Source organism: Aphis gossypii, chromosome 1, assembly GCF_020184175.1.
Source record: "Aphis gossypii isolate Hap1 chromosome 1, ASM2018417v2, whole genome shotgun sequence".
Classification (NCBI taxonomy): domain Eukaryota; kingdom Metazoa; phylum Arthropoda; class Insecta; order Hemiptera; family Aphididae; genus Aphis; species Aphis gossypii.
In genome coordinates this window covers 83,499,440-83,525,368 of record NC_065530.1, presented here as the reverse complement: position 1 = coordinate 83,525,368, position 25,929 = coordinate 83,499,440, and the positions used below count along the sequence as shown (strand labels likewise).

The 25,929-nt window shown below is 30.8% G+C and overlaps 1 protein-coding gene across 3 annotated transcripts in view; it reads left to right on the top strand.

Moving 5' to 3' along the window:
* The window catches only part of LOC114132670 (puratrophin-1-like), a 163,521-nt gene that overhangs the window by 80,636 nt on the left and 56,956 nt on the right, over positions 1–25,929 (top strand). For all 3 annotated transcript variants that reach the window (XM_050198353.1, XM_050198354.1, XM_050198355.1), the window contains one exon: positions 11,108–11,639. In XM_050198353.1, coding sequence (XP_050054310.1) covers positions 11,108–11,639 — 532 coding nt within the window. The remainder of the gene's footprint in view (positions 1–11,107; positions 11,640–25,929) is intronic.

Below are 25,929 nucleotides of genomic sequence, written 5' to 3'. Positions count from 1 at the left end.
TCTGTTAAACGCACTTTTGGCATATCATATATGTATATACTTACAATAATAATTATACTATTTTTTCTACATTATAATATATTATTTCGTAACCAGGTGGCGACGATAGCCGGCGGGACTATAGCGTAGTCACTTAAACGAAAACGATATTTTAGGCGTGTGAAACATTGACGGGCCTATTATATATATATTATAATATATAATAGTGTATAGTGTATACGTATACTAAACGTCTTCGCATCATATATTATACATTTATACCTTATATGCCTATAATTAGAGTACTTATGTATATTATATTATATAGGTACTTATACTGGTCGATAAAATTTAGGTTTACTTTATTTATTATGTATTAGACAATAATTAGTATATTTTATTATTATGAAATAGATGCTTAGTGAAAATTCAATTACTATGCTCGGTATTTTACGGGTAATACATGTACGATATAATATATTATTTTAATAAAATACATATAACTTTTGCTTTTTATATTAATTATTAATTTTCTCGCTCATATGATGAAATTGTCTTTGAAAAGTTCGATTTTCGGTGCAGTCTTCTGGTGGAAAATAACAATATTTATTAAAATCTACAATAAAAATCTAAACCAGTGAGAACTGATGTAATACATGGTACAGTATCTTATAATAGGTGTTATATGCATTATACGGTGACTAACATATTATAATTTATTATAGTATATTTATTAGGCATTCAACTACCTGTAAAAATTTATTTTTGGGTGTCACATAGGTTACGCGTACAAGTTTATTTTGCATAGGTACCCACTGAACTATGTGTCACTTTATGTTTCTGGTACTTAATCTTATATCATACTGCCAACATGTTTATATTATTGTATTGTAACCGTATGCAGTTATTTATTTGTGATTCTAATTAACACGATGTTTTTGTTAAAAAAAGTATCTATTTCTCACTCAACAATTTTTTTCCTTTATGATCAACTATTTTTTCTGTTTTACATGTAATAGTTTTAAGACTTCAGAGTTCAGGTTGCCTAAGTGTAACTGATCTATCTATATTTTTAAAACTATTGTTTTGAATTTATTCGTCTAGAGTAGTTTTCTTAATCCAAAAACTATCGAATAATCGTGTTTATACATTGCGCGTTTTCTCAATACCGTTTTTTCGTATAAGCTAATGATTTATTGTGTTTTCAAATTCATTATCACGAATATATCGCCACAATACTGTCCTAGTGACCCACAGCACAGTTCCTAATTCCTGCATGTCACCAAACAGTGTTTTATAATATTGTTTTTCATTCGATGAATAAAATCGCGTTATACACATATCCGTTGAAACCATGACTGTGTCGTAGTATTACCTATTATGTTTAGTTATTAATTGCCGTGTTTTACTGAACGCAGCACGTCGTGACTGGCGATCGACCGCTACCGCGACTAGTGGATGAAATGTTTTTCATGTTCGTTATTTAAATTTCAAATATGATTTTCGATTTACATATATATTTTGCATCGTGTAAATCGATATAAACCACACACGTACAATATATATATACCGGATATACGTTTCAATTATACACGCATTCAGCTGTTTGTAATTTATGCGCGAATATTCCATGGGGTATTTAAAGAATTTTTCACCTTTCCCGACCCGTTATCTTTTATGCGTATAGTAATATTATATTATGTTAAAATAAGATAACCTGCACGAATTATATTAATAAATCGTTAAAGGTGAATTAAATAGTAATAAATCACGGCGGGAGGGTTATATAAACCTATTACAAGTAAAATAGTTATACATATAACGTTAAAAAAGGGCATACTGCAATTATTCTCGTGGTCAAAAACGGGCTTTCTATATGTACATAATTGAAACGTACGTATAAACTTATATGTCGGATCCCAAATGGCTACCGTTTATTGTTTAATTTCAAGAGATATTGATCTTGAATATATCCGTGGTTGTTTAAACACCGGAATAAAAAATTTAAGCAAATTTTTTGTGTGCTTATAATATAAGCACTATATATATTATCACTATTATTGCTTATTATTTTGGTTAATATGAGTTACTACGGGTATTAATTTAAAATCTGTATTAAAACTACTTTTTTTTTTTTTTAATTATAGGGTATTTCTTATAAATAATACTGAATTAATGGATGAAATAAAGCTTATTTATTTATACATTTTAAAGTATGAAACCGAATATTGAATCTAGATATTCGATATTTTTTAATAGAAAAATTAACAGCTTATGAGGAGTTTCGTATTGTATTTTTATCCAGAGAACAATAATTTTTAATCGAAATTTCTAGAAAAAAAAATGTCATAAATAACTCAAAGTATTTATTTAAAATTTCAAGTATCTATACCTTTTTATATTATATCAAAAAAATAAAATCGATTTTGTTGAATTGAATTTGTAAAAACATCTCCGCTTTTCTTTAATTTTTTCTTTTGACCATTATTATTTCTAAGTGTTAATTGAAAATAAATACATTCATTGCTCCATTCAGGCTTTAAAATCTCCATAGAGAAATAAATAATTAAATCATAATATTATGCAATCGGTCTAGCTATAACTCCAAAGTTCCCGTCCGTGCATTGAGCCGTTCGTGCATAATATATTATGATGTATAATAACTTATTAAAATATACCTAGGTACCTGTATACCTAATTAAATAATTACCGCACTCATACACTGTACACGTGCAGCAGGATGACGACCGTGTAGGTGCCTCGTCTAACCGGTGTATTGATGTAAGCCGTATTATACCGCACAGTGATGTGGCCTACGCATTTCCGGTGTAGTTTGGCGGAAAATATTTAACTGGTGTACGCACACTCGCCGGGAAATGCGTATTATTACTATTATAATATACCCAACGAGGTCACCGCCGAAGGTGCTATTATTGCAGTTAAACATAATATTTATATCGAACTACATTTTACGCGGTATTTGTCTTATGTGTTGTGTGCTGTGTAGGGTGTGAGGGCAGAGAACTGAGTACCTCGTTTATATTTTCAGGTATTTTAGCTTCACCATTTTTTTCGAATTAGGTGCATTGAAAATTACTTAATTTAAGATTTAGAACAAAGTATGTGAAAAAATAAGAGTAATAATTATGGTACCTAAATTTGGATCTGAGGTGATTAATAATCATAAGCACGTTAGATCTAAAACTTTGTAAACATGGACTATAAAATAAGAGCAGGTTAAAAATATTTGTCATTGTAGACAAGAAGACAATATATAACATGTTATGTATGAAAAATAATCTTATTTATAGAGTTAATAATAATAATTAAGGGTGTGGAGGGGTAATGCCTCCCCCGACGGTTGTATTATGTAGGTAAATTTATTTATTTATTGAAAGTATGTTCTAGTAATCCAATAGTTACATAACAATAAACATTTAATTACAATGTTAAAATATTAAAAAACAATGAAAAGATATAATAGAAAACAAAAACAGCAAAAATGTATAATTAATTGTCTAGGGACATATCTTTTTTCCACCATCAGCTGAGTATCTACTATATTATATTTTTTAAGTTAAGCACATCAGTGCTTAACTGTCGTATATTTGCTAGATATTCCAGTTATTATAGATTATTTCTCCATCAGAAAAGTATCAGTTTTCGCTTTTTTTCTCTTATCGCCGACTATACGATCCCCCTTCGCCTAGAATCGACTGAAACGTACATATGGAGATCGTGTCGATCCCGCCTTGCACGACAGTTTCCGCCGTCGGATGATCGACACGCCGCGACGGTGCTCGACGTGTGTGCCGTTTGGGCGCGCGGCGCGTGATGTTGACGAAGGAGTTAGAAAGCTTTCGGTTCTTTCCATTCCTCTTCCCTCGTTACCCCGTCGAGTTTATACGTATTATAGATGTATAACATATACAAATTCGATCCCTAATCGCGATATTATACGTCTTGCAGCGTGTGAAAGCCATCGATAACGCCATTTGCGCGTACAGATAGATATACGCGCAGGTACTACCATCGATACGTGCAGCGTATATATTTATATTATATGTATAATAGTATGTAAAACGAACGTGATCGCGTCAAACTAATATCATATATATATATATATATATATTATGTAGACGTGTCTGCCCTATCGCGCGCGGCTTCCCGATAGCGCAGCAATCGATTTCTCTCTCGATTGAAATTCAAATTTTTGTACATTTTTCCGCGCATGTCACCACGCGATCTTATGCGTGCATTTTCATTTCGCATGTCCGCTAAACACGCACTTTTTTCGTATAATCTAACGTAAATATGATAATACATAATGTATAATATTATGGTCTCGACGCGCTTGACCACCGATCGTCCTCGTTGTTGTATAATAATAATTATTATTTTTTCACAAATATAATAATTATTGTATTGTATTATTCGACGTGCCTATATGATAATATACACGCGCGCAGCCGGCTACTGGTCGACGCCGATTGTTTTGGCAGCACCCACTGCAGCAGCAGCACCGCTCCCACGCCCACGGTCCTAATCGTCTGTAATGTTCAATACTTAATTGAATTAACCTATAGGATTATACACGCGGTATGTGGTTAACTCTTGCTGTGTATATGTGTATATCTATGTATGATGCGTGTGTACCGTTACCGGTCCGTGGATATCGTGATATTACGATGTTTGATTATTAGGTATATTTGTTTTGATATGCACCTGGGAAAATTTTTAAGAAAATCGAACCAAGACTGCAGACCGGTTGGGAGGAACCGGCACGAGTTCAAACGGTGTATTAGAAAACCGGTATGTGCGGTATGGATAAAAAAAGGGTTGACTTGTGAAAACGGTTTACTACGGAGTTGTTGTACGATCTGCCGTTTCCTATTATTAGTATACACATTAAATTTGTATACTACGAATCCGAGAACGATATCGTCCGGGAAAAATGTCTCGACCTCCAAAAATTTTGGCTTATTGAATTTCACATACAATTAAATGAGACGAGAGCTAGTGAAACCCGTTCCGAATCCAATTGATCTACATTTAAGGAGATTCAATGTCAATAAACCATGGCGGGTACACTCACATAATAGTAATCTGTAATTTAAAAAACACGGATAACGGTATGCCGCCGCTGCGGTGGTGGTCGTTCGGTGTGTGCTCGCTGGCTGCATGCGCTTATTCGATCATTTAATGACGTAAACAGTTACATGGAATAAAAATATGACTCAAAGTATAGGTATGAATGAACACATTATAATACATGAACAAACAAACCGGAATAAGAGCGCGTATCATAATAAAATACGGACGTGTTCGATGTTGATAACACACCGAGATGTATAATATATATAAATAACCTATAGTATAACTAAGCTCGATGATAACATAATAAATAAGTTCGAACCGATAAGTTTCGTTATGGTCATATGATTCGTTACGGTTCACCGGACGTAGACACACCACATACGTATTTTAAGTCGTAATGAGTGTTTACTGATCAAGGTTAAATCGACAGCGTCGCGAATGTATAATATTATGTATTTCGTGAACATATATTTAAATTAGAATTATAAATTTAAAGTTATTATGTTGAGACTCAGCGATTCCATAAAAACGTGCCGATAAAATTTTATCCATCGCCGTTTACGTCACAATATAAATAAAATAAATAAATACTTTAAACCAAGTGCCCTTTGTATGAATATATTATGTCGTTATAATATAATACGTACAAATAACATAATATTCATATAAAATATATAATCTTGTGGTAATTATATATAATTATAATCATAACCACCATTGTTTACATAATATATTACTCGTAAAGAAAGTATTGATCTAATCGAAAATACATTGTCGTTAGTCTTGAAAATGAAATACACGGCTACGCACACACTCAATACATATATATTTATTATGATACTCGTGTGTCCGTTTCTTTTTAAAATAAAAACGCTTGTTTATTGACATGGTAGTGTTGTAAAAACGGCAAACCGTGAGATCGTTGTTGTGAATACTTTTCAATAATCATAGTAAAGTATAATTTCTTATATTTATCAAATCAAACATTTGTTATTGTTGAATGAAATTCCTTCATTCCCAGCAATTTCTTAAAAATACACCACTGTATGTGTTATTCGCACATAATAAGTGTAAGGAAAAATAATCATTATTTCAAATAATATTATTGTGATTAAAATTTTTTTTTTTTTTAAGTCACATAAAGTCGTTAGAAAACTACACGTTTAAAGAATAATTATTATCTCACAACTTCATCTGACTTTTGTAATGTCAACTACACACCTATTGATCAAGGCACGTTAAAAAAGATTTAATTAATATTATAGTAATACATATCCCAGCAATTATCATTTGCTGATATTTTAATATAGTATATACTATAGTTAATCTAGCAAAGCTTTAGATATAAATTTTTATTATTACTTCCTAAAAGATATTTATATTATATCAATTATCAATGTCAATGGTATATAAAAAAAACTAGGCTTCTTTGACGTCATTTGGCCAGTGACTTTCGCCTTCGCTGTTCATCGTGGTCATCGTGTAATGATGATCAAATTTATATTTCTATGCTAAATTGTAATATTAAAATATATAATATAACATGATACTTTCCTATATGATTTTTCTAACATCATCCAACAAAATAATAACGTAAAATTAACTGTTTGATATTCCTGTATCCGTTAATGATAAAATGTGACGATGTTGCGATTTTCGTTAATCGGCGGAATTATTTGATCAGTAAAAAAATGAAATTTGCAAATTCACAGCACATATCGACAAACAGCTGATAACCTATAATCGTTCTAACTTCACCTGCAGGCTGCAGCATATAATCTTACCTAACTGTTGCAAATGATCGTATCAATGATAACGATGTAAAAACATCCTTATCATTAATAATTTATTGTCATCTCGCGCTGACTAGCAGTCAGGGTCCAAAACCCTGCAATACGTTTGTTTTCGGACTCCCTCGTCTTCGAGCTGGTAATAATGAAAATGATAATAATATAATATATTGACTACATTCTTTTCTGGCGCCGTCTGGTCACATAAACACTCGTATGACAATGGAATATTTACCCCAAAGATCGGCCTTTATTTTATAATATATAATACAAACATTGTACATGTATAAAACATTCCATGGATGATTTTACACGATTCACATAACCACATCAAAACACTTCGTAAGGGTCGTGTACCGGTGGAAATTATCCAAAAAAATAATTTGTGATTTTTTTTAAGAAAAATGACGACATTTTGATTTTGTAAAATATTTGGGTAATACTTACCTATATTTTTATATCTCTTGATGGAACTATAATTGATGTTAAGTAATTTGTTATTTAGTAATTATTACTTCAATACAAACTATATAGGTATAGGTATTACCTACATCAACTAATTATCATTATATGTACCTATATAAATTAATTATTTATGTTATTTATATTACTTTTCATTTTGATAATAATAAAATATTTACTAATTGCAAAGTATATTACTTAGGTCTAAGAATAATACTTTTGTTATTTATTTTTGTTAATTAATTATTAATTAAGTCCATGGCCTGCAAATAAACATATAATAATTATGTGATATCCACAGCCACGTATATAGGTAATACAAATGTCTCATATTGCTTAATATAAAAATTACTTCAACTAATCAATTTTTTTATGTATATACATTATACATACATAAATCCATTTAAAATCTTGAGTAATGTTATAATAAATTTTAGTACGGTTAGTTTTTGAAAATGTTAATACATAATCACCATTTTAAAAATCGTTACTGATTGGTTTTATGTTATAATATTCATATTAATATCTTTGAACGACTAAAAACTATAGTAAAAACAACCTGTAAACATTATCAACGACCAGTGAGGTTTCAAGAATATTTAGAAGTAATCGTTTTTCAAATTCTATGTTTTCCATTGACTTTCGAATAATTGACGGAAATCAATGGTACATCGTAAAGTCATGCAGATACTTACCGTGCGGTCTCCGCCGCTAGTCGTAACCCTTTTCGGTTTTTATCAAATTTAATCAGTTTCCGTCCTCACGCCGATAGCATACGTGGAATTTTATAATCGTATGATAACACATCACTGCGACCTTTAATTCCCTCCGACTTCTCTGATCATCTGCATTCTGCGTATACATACATATCTCGTATAATATATAATATATATTATACATGCACCTTTATATCTAATTTATATTACCTACTCGTATATTCTATTTTACACAAATTATGCTAGCGTGGTTTTTATTCGCGTGCGTGCGTGTAAATTCCTCCCGTTTTCGTTTTATCTACTTGTACCTACACACATATATTATACATTTTATTATAATGCTATTTTGTATATTATATATATTATATACATATAAGTTCTACCGCTGCCGGACATATTATACACGCGTATGCAAATCCAAATTGCATACGGCCGGCACGTCGTCGTCATGTCCCGTATAACCCAAACAAACTTTTTTTTTACGATTCTATGCTGCCGCTGAGCGTTGCGCTATTAATATTATTATTTATTATATGATACGGTCAGGACGCGCCAGGCGCATAATATGCTACGCATACGCGCAAGGTGCGGTGAAAAATCGACGAGCACGATAATAACAATAAAGCGTTGGTGTGTACTCGTCCGGTACAAAATATAATTTTTTCTCTGGAAAAACCTTTTGCTATTTTCGCATCGTAAATTCCGCATCACTTGGCATCGACTATAAATTATAATTATAAACGTCTCCCCCGCCATCATATACACGGTATGTGGTGATACTGTATGATGGTATAGCGCAGCGGTATACTCGTTTTGTTTTAGACTGTCGAACGAATTAAAAACTGTATATCATACATTATTATTATTATACTGTTTTTGGTTTTCCGGGGACTTTAATTCGTGTTGCCGGGAAGCCCCTAGCCGCGCCACCGTCCGTGTTCGTTCAACTGTTAAATTGGTCGATTGTTATTGCTTCCTGGGGTGGTGTACAGCATTTATGTGCGTATGCATTTTTATTTTTTACGTCTACCCGCACCAACCGAAACCGTATTTATATTGTTATTGTATATTATATAATCTGGAATATATAGGCCGCCACGCTACCATGGGCTCCTCGCAGGTCGACTTGCAGCCATATAGCTGGTGCCTATAGGATTGTTGTTTTAGCTGAAAACATCATTCTCGTCCAAACACAGGCAGTAAAAAATATAGTTCTTCTACCTCCTCCTCTTCCTAATTTATGTTTAATGAGTTTCAATGATTACATACGTTCAACAAGTGTCGGGAAAATTAATTCTAATAGAATCCTGTGCAAAGTAACAGCAGCGTAATTTTATTCGACCTACCAGCTTATATTATATCGTGTTTTATACATAGGTACTGCTACAGAGTATGAAATCGAGTAGATACATATTATATTTTAATGATTCAATTCAACGACTAACTGTTTTTTTTTAATTTACGGATCGTGGTTACGCGCAGACGTATTTATGTGTACATATTAATTTATACGCAAGACATGTTCTAGACGTCTTACGGTTAGTACGATCCGTCAGGCTATACTGTTCAAAAATAAATTCTGTTTTATTTTTATACGTACGAGTATAATAATATATTGTGAACGCGTGATGTATGGCCGGAAGAGGCACAACAGTAATGCCGAGAAATTCGGGGAGCTTACACCTGTGGTACTATAATATTGGACTCTGATAATGTTTTATGCCTTCGAATTGTTGATTTAAGTAAACATTATTTTTGTTTTGAATGATTCGTGTCATTTAATGATCGTGAGTTTAATGTTAGTAAAAAACATTCGATTTCATATTATTATACTAATGTACGATAAAAGGTAAACAGACATGCAATCAAAATAATTACTTAAACTAAAATTGCTTTTGATTATTTATATTTATCAGGAATGTTGAAATTTTTTCTTTGCGTGTAAAAAAAACGTGAACATTTACAATTTATTATTATCGGATATCAGCAATTGGTAAACAAGTTTCTTTTTCAATAATGTCTTAATATATAAATGTTTGACTCGAAAACGTTATTGTGGAAGTGAAAATCACTCAATACTACTATAGTATTAGTGTAAATTATAATAATATTGTTATTATTGTACTGTTTGAGAAGACGTATGCTATACGTGTTTATGTATGTTGCCCGTCGCGATTATAATAATATAGCTGGAGAAGTCTGCCGTGTCATCCATGTTGATAGAGGCGGTGGAGGCATAATGTTAGCATAAATAGATAATATAATATAAAATAAGCAACGAGGTCAATGTTTCCAATGCGGTGTATTGTTTTTAAGTCTTGTGTTTACGTTCACGACCCACATGATGCTACGTCAATGTAAATATTGACCTTTTTCGCACACGTGTGTCGTACGATTTCGGGGTCTTCGTTTCCCTCACTCGTATATCGAACTCCATAGAAAATCTAAAAATAAATTATTTCAACGGGGCATCACCGCCATTTTGCTTCCATATTTTGTGGAGTTGGCATTAATGTTGGATACTGTAAGCCTCATCCCTAGCTAGATGTTGGCATGTTTTTTTTATAGCAGCTGCAGAAAAGTTTACATAATTTCACGATGTTATGAACTCTATTGACTCTGAAGTGTTCTCGTGTTCCACAGCTATCATAAACTGGATCAGTTTCCGGTGATTACTTATAGTATGAATTGGAAACTTTTCATATGTACAAATACACGACGCTATAACTGATATCTCATCCACCTTTGCAGATGACAGATAATTCATTAATATTTTATGTATATTCGTATTATAGTATTATACAGTTATACAGTTATAAACAAAATCTTGTAATAAGATCTAACATTAATGTATTGTAATAAATATTCACAAATAAAAATAGATTATTAGGTATAATGTTATTATATATTATTTTTTTAAACACACAGTAGATAATTATTACTTTAGCCTAGTGAGGTCAGAACATTGTAACGTGTAAACTATCATTCTATGGAAATATAAAATTCTATAGGATATTTTGAATTTTTCTAATTGTATTTATTTTTCATTTTCTTTTGTTGCAGTGTTGCGATGTTTGGGCAGGGTGGCCGCTTAGCCACGGTCAGCGGGGTGTACTGACTCATCTGGTGGCGCCAATCGGTTGCTGCTCGGGTGGTGCACCGCCGTCTGACGCGTACCTGTCGCTGGACGTTGCCAGTGCTGGGTTGACGGTGAATTGGGTGGGCTCGGGTGCCCGGCTCCGGAGTAGACTGTCCACCGATACCGCAGCCATGCTGGCCGGTGACCTGCAACAGTTGAGCGCCACGCTTAAACACCTGGTGGCAGTGGTCGACAGGTCGGTGCACAGGGTACCGCTCGACCGGATACCGTACCCTTGTTATGGTTGTCAAGACCGGATGTGCCAGTCTCCAACGCGACGTTCGCGACAGACCTATGCCACCGACAACGATGACCACACAAAGGCCGTCGTGCAGCAGCAGCACAACAACGGCGGCAGCGTGTACGACGACGCCGACAACTCTATACCACACATCGACTCTGACCCGGAGGACTCATCGACTCAAGACAAACCCTACCCGCCGGTTGACAACGATGGTGAGTTTGAGACTAAATATTTTACATTATTTTTTATTTTCTAAAATCTTTTCGAGTCATTTGAAATAAAAAAAATTACATGATGATGCTCATAGGTTAGGTTATAAAATATATAATTGAGTTTTTATATACTTAAACTACTGACTTCCATATTATATTTTTTCTTTGAAAATATACATTAGAAATAGATATTTTTTGAATTTTGATAGGGGTTTTTAGTTGGTTTGTTTAGGCGCTGTTATATCCAGATCTTTTTGAATTTTTTCTTAAGTTTAGACATTTTTTTTTTCAGACCACTCTAATAACAATAATAATAAGTTAAGAACTGTTGTCGCCCCTATACTTCATTATTAACAATTATCCATCCTTCTAGTATCATTCATAATTGTTATTGTCACATACATGTACATAACGCTAGAGAGATAACTGAACGGGATATTGTTTTGTCCATTATATTAGGTATATATGTATTAAATATCATTGTAACATTCATGTTACTGTCACTGAAACGCATTTCGTTTTTTTTTTCTATGATATTCAAAATTTTTAGACGACCAATAATTCTACCTCACGTGCGTTGTGCATACAATACCCGTCTATACCAGACTATCCGTATAGTGCAGCGGTGTATACAAAGTAATTGTAATATTGTCCCTGCCGTGTATTATATCACGCGTGTGACTAATTACGAAATGGTCCGGGAGACGCGACGACGACGGGGACCATGACGATTGTCACGACAAATACAGCGTGCATCTATTATATAACATAATCTAATATAATATTATTATTCGGCTTTGCTGCGGAGAAAATGACGACAGTCGCAGACTCAGGCTACAAAAGATGTATCTAAAATACACGTATCATGCGTCATACAGGATTCAATTACTATAAACATGCTTTGGTTTTCGAAATTTCGTATATTCGGTATTGTGTGATAATATAGCCGGTACATATTATACATGTTATACAGAATGATTCATCAAATATACTTACCGCATTTTCTTTAATAATCATTATTCAAAATCAGAGTTTAAGAACTTTAAATTTTATTTGAAAACCATATTTTTGAATACTCAATATTTTTTGAAAAATATATGGAGTGTCATGTAGTAATAAAAACTTCTGACTTTCAAATGAAAACCTCAAATATTCAATTTAAATTATTCAAAATATAATTTTTGTTTTTTTTTTTTTGAGAATTTTGATATACTTAATTAAATTCAAAGTCGAATAAAAAGTTTTAGGGTTGTTAAACTTAATATAATAAGTTCATGATGATGTAAGTAGAAAAAATACAATAGAAGCTGTATGGTGGTTATGATGATTTAAAAATTGTAGTAATTTATATTTATCTATCAGCGTATTATAATTTTTAAGACTGACGTTTGTAATGCAACAGAAGTACAGAACACTCCTTATATTAAGTAAAAAAAAATAAGTATTTAAAAATACGAGATTCAAATATACTTAAAAATTAAAAAAAAAAAATAGATTTTGAATAAATGCATTATAAAAAAAAAACAAGGGAGGTGGTTATAGGTTACTCACCCCGTATATAATATTCAGTGGCGGCGCCAGCATTTTTTGCTAGGTAGGGCCAATGTGAGGCCAACAATTATAAGGTAAGGTCACCAAAAATGAGATTTCAACAAAAAATGAATAGGTGAATAATAAAAAAAAAAAATAGCTAAAATTAGCTAATTGCTATATTTAAAAACTTTAAATGGTTACAACACTTTAACAAAACTACTTTAAAATAATTCTACGATTGCTATGTGCATCTGCGAACTTATTTATTATTTCATCAATGTTTAGTGACTTAACTTCACGTTTTTCAATAGTTATATGATGCTTATATTTGTAAGGTTAGTGTCTAATTATAAACTATTTCTTAAATAACTCTTTACGCCTTTATTTAGAAGTATAACTGAGATTGGTACTGAGAGAGATAGCAATACGAAATGGGAAATTCACAACCAATTTTTATAACACCGTTTTCCCAATTCGTAGCTGTATCTCCTCTGCTCAATATTGGCTGACTGTTTTTCTCTCTACGCGCAGTCTATTAGTTTATAGGTCTTTGGTAATAGCTAATAGGAAACTAATATCGAAATCGATACTATCTTAATACGTTCTAAAAAAACGAATAAATTATAAATCCAAGTAGGAGTATTATTCATTCTAGGAATATTATCAATAATTATCATATAATATAGTAATATTTATATTATTAAATTATATACAGTGAACAAAATACAAATACCATTATTTAATATTTTCTGCATATGAAAAATGACTATGTTATTATGTCCAAGGTCAGATCAGTGGTAGGGCCAGGCATTTTCAGGTAGGGCCATGATGGTCCTACCTGGCCCGTCCCTGATAATATTACAGCTTTAAAGTGTGGACTAAGAGTAGATAAGAACTTGCGCATGACACCTAAATTTCAAACATACTATCGGTGATGGTAGCCGTGATAGTCGTTTCACTTTTCATCGATTATAGCCTTTTATTGTACACGTGTGATATTTTGGTTAAGGTAACTTCACTGCTTTATATAAAAAAAGATGCTCGTACTCTTTCGGTAATACATATTACTACCTTCAAACCTATACACCTACCTGATTGTATAATATTATAATATTGTATAATTTATCCAAATTACCATACTATCATTACTATCAGATTTGCGTGTTTACCGCAGTTAAACGATATCAACGAGATGAACTTATTTCGTTTGTCACATTTACGAGATACTTATAAAATGTGAGCAAATTCACTTTTACTTATGTATTGGCGGCACACATTGTATACCTATATATAAACATATGCTGACCATATATAATGGTCGTTGGACTACAGTCTAATCGGCAGGGGAAAGTTTTTAAGGTAATTCTTAACGCATTAGGAATTTTCACATTTCAAATTCAAACACTCATTCCAACACTGAAGTTTTTATGTATGTGCGCATATTCTTAAAAAAAATAACAAAATCGAATCAACGAGAAAAATCCAATCTGAGCAATCAATTCCAGTAAATCATAGAATTATAGTTTTACGAACTGCTCGGAATTATCATGGTATTCATGAGGTATTGTTTAAGGGTTCTATTATTTATGTTATTGTTGTATATTTTTTTTATTATTATGTATTATGGATATTGACCCATGGCACTGTGCTGCAAGTTTGTTTCCATGGTCGATTATTTTAAAATTGAAAATATAATAAGTATACACATAAATTGTTTAGTTTGTGTGTGGTACGATAATGAGATGTGTGCGTGTGTCAAACGGTTATGGTTTCAAAAAGGTTTTGTACATCTAAAATCCAGACGAAAATACTTGTTCGTCGGTATACATGCAATGATTATATTTTAAATACAGAACCCGTCGTATATACTGTGTAGTTTCTTCCCACTGTAGTCGTTTGCACTCCCACTCATTTTAATCGAACTATCAGTCAGAAAACTAAATATTTTTATGAGAACGCACACGGTATTTCAAAAGTAATGTTTCAATGGAATTTGTTTTAATAAATTGCCTGTCGCGTTATTTGTTCCCACGCCAAAAAAAAAAAAAAGATTCTATCAAATAATATAATTCTGTCATCTAAATAAGTTTATTTGAATTATCCAATTTATAATATTCGGCCAATAAGTGTGTTAGCATTTCGTAATCTTTATTTTCGATTAAAAAAAAAAAAAAATAAAATATTTATCCTCGATAACATTATATTTAATACGAAATGTTTGATGATTAAATTTATTAATATTATGCTTACGACAGTGCAACTGTTGTGTGTACTGTAATACGGTGAATAATTAAAGTTTATATAATTCGATATTCGTATAATAAATACAAATAATCTAAAATGCTCTGAAAATTATTATAACATAATAAATTATTCACACTTTATACTCTAATATCTATTTCAAGTAACTTGATAAAGCTTCATTAATATCATTTATTAACTCAGTCATAAGACAATACACATAGTACACACATATTTTACATAAATAATCATTATAATAACAGAATTTTTCAGCTTTTTATGTATTTGGTTTTCTTTTTTCTGAGGGTCCGTTGTAATAATAAATAATAAAATTGCTGCAGCTGTAATCGTCCGCTGACTGTTGTCGTCAGTCGTTTTTGCTCATTAAGCAAAAACAAAAAACTATCTAAGCACGCTTAAGTTTCGCTTACGGTTGTTTTTTTAACGTGTTATTTAACGGGGTACCCTCATGTCGTCGTATTATAAAAAAATGAGATGAAGTGTTGCAGCACATAGTGAGTAAGTGAGTAACGGATAAGAGGAAAATGGTTGTGGTGGCAGCGGCGACAATGACGATTACAATAATAAATGCGCCTAAAACAACATGTTAATGAGCATAAGGGGACTTGATTGTCATTCCGGTTCGAAACGAAATTAATACAACCATCGCTGTTTTGGTCGTAAAACCAAAGAAAGGAAACCGCTGCACGACGGCGACATCGGAGTTGTCGCCGCCGCCGTCGTATATGTATATGACATATTATGTGTATTGTGTATATTATTTTGTACGTGTTGTATTTACTCGTATCGCGAGCGACCGGAAAACGGCCGGCAAAACAAGTTCATTGACTATATAATGTACACTCGGCCAAGTTCACGTATAGTTGTCGTCGCCACTGTCGATCTATCTGTCATCGTGCGTGGTTCGCCCGTTAGTAAACGGAAATCTTCAGCTGCAACAGTAGTGCGGGCTCGTATGTCCAGTATATATGTATATGATTAAAAATTATAATGCACTTAGTTCTAATAGAACCACTGCATCTATTGATAAGAAATACTTTATACTATTTAAATATTACAACAATCAGACTTGTATTACAATACAAAATAGTTAGTTAGGTAAAGTTCTAAGAAATTTCAATTAAGTGAAATAAAAATTTGTAGGCATACAATTTTGCTAAACCTAAAACTATTATTTACTCGTTAGAATTTAATTATCTATGTAAAATCGTTTTAAATTTGCCTAAACGATAGCCCGTTTAAATACTCTTTCAAATTTAGTATAATATATTGTACCTATATTATATTATTTTACACAATATTTATGATGACTTTCAACCCTGGTTTTAAGATGGATACTTGTATTTTAGAAATAAAGATAAAACTTCACTATATAACAGGCTTTCGATTAGAAAAGCAATTTTGAAAAGACAAACGACTATATAGTATTGTATTATAGCAATAATTTATCTATGGCGACGTTATTCACATACCGATACAGCGATACCGTATAGTATATAATATTATTGTTATGCGTCATACAGTTATGATTTTCGAAGTGTTTTGTTTTGTTTGTTAGCAACAAGATAATATAGAGACGACGTTCGTCGAGTTTCCTGTTAAGTATATAGTCATGTGTGGAAACGGTCTGTTATGTTCTCGACGAAAAGAATAGTTTTCCTTTAAAAACAGTTTTTTTATTATTTTTTTTTCTCACTGAGTCGGAAAGGTGCAGTCAGCCGTACCGTGAAAAATAAAATGTCTCTATAATACAACTCGTACGGTCTTTCGAAAAATATTGTCCGAAGCAGTTGTCATCCAGTATAATTATCATAGTAGTTTAGATTATTTTATATATTATAATATGCGTTCATGAATATCTCATTAGATTTTTAATTTAAATTGATTTTTTTTTTTATCCCGGTTTGAAAGCTAATATCATTTATTGAAAATAACGAGGAGAAGATGTTTGAACCAATCGATAAAAATTCACTGATAAAATCGTATAAAGTAGTCAGTTTGTATATTATGTATATATAACGATCGGTTTGAACCTATAGTTAAAATATGTACAGCTGTGTAGGTTAGTCCGCCTCGACAGCGACTATATTCAACGCAAAACACGCACATCGTCTGTAGTAATAATAATACGCGCCATTCCGCTAAAATTAACATTTTCTCTTTGCCGTCAAATAATCGAACTATTTTTTTTTATTTTGCACCAAAAACGATGACGTATAGTAATATATATATATTTTTGGTAAAAATGCATATATTATGCATAACGAGCAATAATATATAAACGTAAAGAGTTTTAGATAGCAATAATTATCATATAAGGTCAATGAACAGCATTTAAATAAAAAAAAAAAAATACTTGGTCAGAAACAGTTCCAATAATATGTTTGTAGAAATTATAAAAAAAATAATAATGAACTATTATTATATTATATTAGTTATTTTATAAAGTGAAACGCGGGTCTAAATCGGTTAGTATTAAATATTTAATCTAAATTTATTTATATTCTAAGTAATAAATGATAAAATGACACGACCGATTTGTCCATCTTATACATAGTACATACTGCTCTAATTTAATTGCCTTGAATATCAAGTTTAATTTTTTCTCAGACAAGTTGGCGCTGTTTTCTCGCGATATACATAAATTTATTTAATAATAAATTAGTTTTTCGAAATATTCGATTATAATAATGTATAACACGTATAACTGTATAAGAGACACACGTAGACGGTAAGAGGGATGAAATTAAATGTGGTGATTAAACGTCAGTATAATAAATTGACGTCATGTTGTTAGTGTTCTTGCAATTAATGTTCTATAATATACGTCATAATAATTTTGAAATCGTTTTGAAATTTGTGAGTTTTAGACATAATGTGTTAATAAATAACATATTTCTGGTAATAATACATAGGTATTTTTATTTTTTTTTTTAATTATGAACTGCAAATGAAAATTTTACTGTTGGTCCCTGTATTTATTTGTTTACATTATCGGTTGTAATTTTGTTTTCGATTTTCTTGCCCTAATAAATGTTTTCATAGATTACGTGTCCTGTGTCAAAGTTATGTCTTGATAAAAAATCCATTTTTCCTTGTAAAATTTTGATCTATAAAAATATATACATTGTGCATATAATATATAAATCCAACAATTCTAGTAAAACCACTGTAGCTATATTATGTTACACATAGTATGTTTTGCCAAAGATGCGCGGTATAAAGCCTGTTAAAAATGGCAAAAAAATTAGTATTGGTTCAAATAGGTTATAATTTTGTGTTGTATCGATTTGATCCAAATGTATTCCCACATAAATAATTTTCCGCAATGCAATTTATTTAATAGTATTTACAAAAACAGTTTTTTTTTTTTGATTTAAACGCGTATTTATAACTCTTTAATATATTATTATATAGGTATCATATAATGTATAGTCGTTATTTAAATCTTGTAACATTATCTCGAATTACAAGTTAGGCTTATCTAAATTTCATTTTGATAGTTTTTTTTTATGTTTATAAAAAGAACGTTTTTTTTTTTTTTTTTTTTTAATCTCGTCGTAAAATTACGACGAATGCCAGACGACGAAAAAAAATCTTTACACCTATTTTTTATTTCAAGTGAAACCGATAATTATATGATATTATAATTTACATATAATATTATTATATTACACAAATAGTCGTATTTTTGTTGGCGGACTGAAAATTTAAGAGTGTCGCAAATTATAAAGCTGGTTTAACGTTGCCGTCCATATTATATACAATACATACATTTTGTTTCAGTTTATTTGATTTTTCAAAACAAATTTTTGATGTATAGTGCTTTGAACATAATTCGTATACTGTATTTTGTTTTATGACGTATAATAATAATACTACTAATAATAAATACGAATGAATCGCCGCAGCACTGACGTCGTAATTATGACTTATGAGTTTTGAATTAGAAAATGCGAGTAACTGATTTTGCGTGGAAAAAAAACCGAATACATACACGTGTGAGTTATATCAGCATAATATGTGCTAACCCGTAACGCAGTGTACCTATATATGATGCAAAAAGTGAAAATTTTTGAGGGAATAGTATATTCGTTCGGCCGTCTCCATATACCTGCAGTGTATAATATTATAATATTATATATATCGTATGTGTATCGGAATTATATGGCTCCACTAAACGTTCGTGTTTTTTGAAGCCTCACGATGACGGATTTCGTGTTCACGTATGAGACCATCTACCTATACCTACTATATTATAATGTACCGTTTGCGTGTAATTTGTCTTGGACGAATTATATTGCACTTTGCCGCGGTCGGACGAGAGTGAAATCAAGTTGCGCGCTACACACCATCAGTCGTGTACGTACGGCGGTACTGTTTACAATCAACGACGATAATATTATACATTACCGAACCCGTACAACTATATATGTATATTATACACACGCACACGTACACATTTACGGTACGCGCTATACACACAATAGAACGAGTGTATTATAATAATGTCTTCCCTACTTTTCTATTCGAAAATCGCTAGGTAAATCGTCCTAGTAGAATGACTTTTTTTATCATTCAAAAGTTCTCCACTGTTTGTTTATCTTGTTAAAAAAAAAATAATATACATATTGAAATTAATAATCTTCCCTTAATTTTGATATAAGTACACAAAAAACAAACAATTGTTATTTTTATAATGGAAGAAAACTGCATTATAGATTTGTTTTTTTGGACGAAACTGAACAGTGAAGAAATATGTAATTTCATGTTCGAAGGAATATGACTGTAATATTTATCATATTTTAGGGGTGAGACTTGTTTTTACAACAATAGAGGTCGACCCTATCCATACACATATTCGAAACCTTTCGTGCGGAAGAAAATATTTTATATTTGAACAGCGTTCGATGTGCGTATAATATTTTATGTTCATAATACATATTATTACGTATATACATTGTATTGATGGTGATCATCAATCACAGACATCAACTCTAAAAAATTAATCGTTTTTATCTTTAGAGATCCGATTTCGGAATTAATAATTAAATCTTTCTAATTCAAAATATGTAATAAATAATAACGGATTATTATGTTTTATTATATAGGCAAGTCTAAAATTGGCAATCGTGTGTAGAAAATATTACTATTATTTAATTGTCATAGGTCCCTATAATATAATAGAAATTATATATTATATTTTTGCCGTTACTATTGTAAGAAAGTCGTTGTTAAAACGATGTGCAATTACAGTTGATAAATCATAGCTGAAAACGTTTTTTTGCGACTCATACACAATTTCCGACTGCTGACAACTTTTAATATATATTGTATATATATACAGTAACAATCATGATAATATGTCGGATATAGTAAATTAAATGAACGAGTGACACAAGCTAGTAGTGTAATTAATTACATAAATATAAAATGAAATGCATTTCAAAAATTATTCGTTTTGTGGGTGGTGTAGTACATGGTATAAGCATTTATTATGCAGACATAGGTTTAATTTTGTTTATATTTTCTAATTAGATTTTCTAAATTATAATACACATATATAGCTTAAACATTTTGGAAAACTCGTCTCGTCATAGTTGACCACCCGAACGCCTATAGGTATACCTATATATACATATACATGTGTGTTATTATAGTTATAAGTTATTAGTATTATTATACAGTGAAAAACTATGCACAGCGCTAATACAGCAGTTCGGGCGTGATCGGACACGCCCGTGTTTGGTCAATTAAATGGCAAGTTGCCTTGTGATTAATTTTAGCGATATATTCCACTAATAATAATTGATCTGCTGGTAGACTTCGATGGTCCGCCCGCCGAATATCCATTACCTCATAATCACTATCATCGGAGTTTATAATCAATAACATATACACATATACTTTTATACTATATTATATATAACATGCGACGCGTTTTCTAATCAACCTGCACGTCATGAAATTTGCACCCCCTCAAGGTCCTTGGAAATCGATATTATCAGATAAAAAAAAAATAAAACTCGATCAGAAATTAAAAATGACAATTTTGCTTTCTCTTGACTTTGAACGTAACACACGTTTCGAATCCAGTGACTTGACTAATGTTACTCACTCAATATATATATATATTATAAGCCTACTATACATGCGATTCTTAAGATATTCTAAAAAAATATTTAAAATAATAAAATATAATACATTTTTTTATTATAATATCTATGTATATCGGTTTTGTGAATTTCATATGAATATAATTTACTCAGTATTTACATAAATTATTTACTGCATAGGTCTTGAAGCATATAACTACCTACATTTAAATTATATATAGGTATACGAGATATGCGCATAGTTAAGTATAAATTATATATATTTAAATGTCAGTTGGTTATGTATTCATATTTAGCTTTTATATTATCTATTTAACAACGGTTTAAATAGTGTTGTAATCAATTTGCATATTATGGTTTATTTACATAAAATTAATAATTATAAATTATGATCGTTGGTATAGAAACCATATTTTATATTTTTGTGAAATTTATTATTTATAGCCATAATCGATACATTAAATGTAACTTGTAATTTTGGACTCGTTTCGTTGAAAATATAAGATAATATAACAAGATAGGTGATTGTGATGTATTAATTATATTATTGAAATCGAAATTTCGGATGTAGTATAATAACATTCTATTTACGAAAGTAATAGTAATGTTTATTATATAGGTTTTTCTAATTACAACTTGTCATACGGTTGTATTACTAACGGTTTTTTTTTTAATTTGATGATCTTTCTACTGATTATTAGTATACTAATAATATACTTTTAAATATAATATAGAATATACCAGATTACCATACCTAATATGCCCGGCGCCCGCCTATACAATACTATATGACGTGTAACGCGTGCAAAATTGTTTTCACCTCGAAATACCACAGATACATACCACGTATAGACTTCAAGACATGAGCGTACTTAAAATTTCGGCACATAAATCTCTTCACAAAGTTTCTCTAGATCGAGACCATGGCTAGGCGAAAAAAAGATAAATGCACGTGGCGTAAATTCAGAATTTATGTATCCGAGTACATTATGTTTATGTGTATATTATGTAGGTAGTACTGTGTAGTATACACATACGACCATATATTATATCGCAGCTAAGGCAGTACGGTGTATAAAATAAATTAATATATAGTGCGCAGTGCCATACAGTACTAGCCTTGAGTGTGTTCGAGTAAAAGTGAACTAGGTGATCTGTCGAAGTCGCAGTCGTTGTCGGTTTTTTCGCTTTTAAACGGTCGATATAAATTACGTGCGGTCAGACACTTTTGATATTCTCCTTCACGTATACATCGAGTATTAATATAACGGTAATAATATTACCAATGTTTGGTTTTAATACATGAAAAATAATTGAAAATAAATATTTAATATACAAAAATAAAAATATAAAACATATTATGTACTTAAATATCCAATGCGAATTCTGTAGAGCAACAGATATATAATATCCTACATAATATTTATACGTATATATAGCGTTTATTGTATATATATAGGAATTATGCATCTATATAGTATAGTAATAATAATGCGTCCAATGAAAAAACAACCGTCGTATACATAATATAACGTTGTGTTATTCTGCCGAGCTGCACAATGGCTGCGTGTGCTCGTACACAGAGAAACCTTCGATTGACCTTACTAAACCCGAAGTATAGATACGAGATCTTTTTACCTTCTGGTGGAGAAACAGTATTGTCGGCAGAGGACCTTTGTGCGAGACTATCATCCGATACTAAATAGAAATCCGAATTAATCGTATATATATTTATTGTATAAAAATATTAAATATGGGTAAGGGGTGAGGTGCATTATTATATATATATTGGAGTTTGTTAGAAAGTATATTTGTATTTAGACAATATTTGTCTGTACTAACGACCACATATAATACGATATTACTATCATATTATTATTTATCACATTTCACAATAATTTGAGTATAAACCATTTGGCGTAAAATAGGTACCTATTGCAGGGTTTCTTTTTATTGTTATATTGTTATGACAAGAAATACGACTCATGAACAATAATAATGCTCATTTATACAATTAATTTTTTTTTTAATTTTTTAACGTATTGTGATATTTAGTCACTATTGTCGAGTACCATTGAATAAAACTATGATATTACTTAAAACTAAAACGTACATTTTTTAAACATTTAATATCAATTTCCATTGTTTTTACAAGTGGTTATGAATGTCTTACTTAAATAGGTATAATACTATAATGAATTAATAATAAAACATTTAAAGAAAAAAATTAAGAATCTCATAGAAAAAATATCCTGAGAATAATACTCTATTCTTTATAATTTTTAAATTAAAATATCGATTACACTACGTATTATTCTATCCATTTAATAAAATAACATTCTAATGTTTGTATGAAAATGCAATGTAATTGAACTTAAATTTATCCAACGGCGTTCCGTATATGCAATTTAAATGCATCTTGTATTACCGTTTTCTCATTGATCTAAATGTTACAATAACCTAGGATTTATATTTTCTTTGTGTATCGGGTACCTAGTATTATAGTGATTTCAAGGACCTCGGGAACACACACGCACACATTCATTTTAATTTTTCGGATTTATTTCAACCATTCATGCGAGTCGTTAAGAGTCATTCGATATTCTTTCACGTCGTTAGTTACTCGTGTTACGGAATTGGTGAAAACGATATAGAGGATAAATGGTCGAAATAAAAAAAAAAGATCCACAAACACGTTTATCGTTGGCAATTTGACTATGTCACGTGTCTTAGGTCTCGTTTTAAACCTACCATATCGTAACCATGTATTATTATTATGTAGTGTCATATTTCGGCGTCTTTGATCGTTTAAGAGATTTCTTCGACGACTTACTATGGCGTATGTATTATATCACATGTAAATTCGAACGAAGGAAAACAAGTTTTAGTGAGACTTTATAATATCACACACATACGGTACGACTATATTGTCATCGTAAGATATTTCATTCGATTTCGAATGTCAACCGCGTTCCGACGTTTATTGTAGAACGCTGCAGTAGGTATACGCCATAACTATAATGGGGAGAGGTACATTGAAAATATCATTAAAAAAAATTAAACACATTATATATTATTATCAATGTGCCGGTGTACTTCAAGTAACTGTACCTCACGTTTTTGAACATTGTATTCCTTGATTAAGTGTAATATATATTATATTGTGTATGAGTATATATGTTTGGAAAGAAGATAGGTAAACGTCGAATCGAGCGGGTTAGTCGTAGCCAGTTGTTCAGTGTGCATGCATACTGCAGCGTGGGTCGGAATTCGAACAATAGTTATATAATATACCGATCGCGGGACACCGTGGCTTGTAAGGACGAGGTCCTTTTGTCGACCATCCTACCGCAGCGAGTATCCCGCGGTACTATCTTCCTATTCATATTATATGTACGTTTTATATACTACATTATATATAATAATGTATATTATATACCTTCGACCGAGAAAAAAAAGAAAAACAGCTGGGCGCCACTGTGGCGTTATTGTCGCGCGGCTAAAAGTAAATACCCTGTGGTCATAATAATAATATAATATGCTGTTGTATGTATATAAATCCTGATAAAATCTCACACAAACAAATGTATACGTATGTTATTTATCATCTCAAAACAAAAACATTTCGCGTTAAAATATACATATATATTCCAACTACAATAACTGAAATAGAAACATTTTTAAAAATATTATAATTTATTATTAACTTATACATATTTTTTAAAATATATTTTAAATTCAATAGAATATTTTTTTCAAATAAGTGCTTTATTAATATTTATTACGTTCTGTTTATCTTCAATTAAATATTTGAGTACTAAGAAACATAGGTAATATTATATAATATACAAATTTATTTAATTCAATGTTGTACTTAAATAATCATAGGTGATTGATTTTGATTTACCGAATAGTGTTTAATAATTTTAACCGTAAAAAATAATGAACAGGTTATCATTGTTTGTAGTTTGATACATATGTTATATCTGTTCGAATAAACTATATATTTTTATACGTATGCTTTTTAATGGCATTTATTTTGTAAAGGCTGTATAAATTATTTTTTAATATTAACATAAATATTATAATTAGTTTTATTTTTTTAAATTTCAAAACTAAATTTTTCATTACTTATGGTCGTTTAAGATGTTATACTTATATTTGTTAACTAAAATAAAAAATGGTCACATTTACATTAGGTATATAGTTTATATATATTTATGAGTTGATCTGTTTCGATGTGGTTTTCTGTCTCTGAGATATGAGGATGCACAAATTTTTATTATTTTCTTATTTTTTAGATTTATCATACACACCGACTTAGATTTATATTCCATTGTAACATTTTATACAAAACGAAATAAGAATATAGTTTCCGT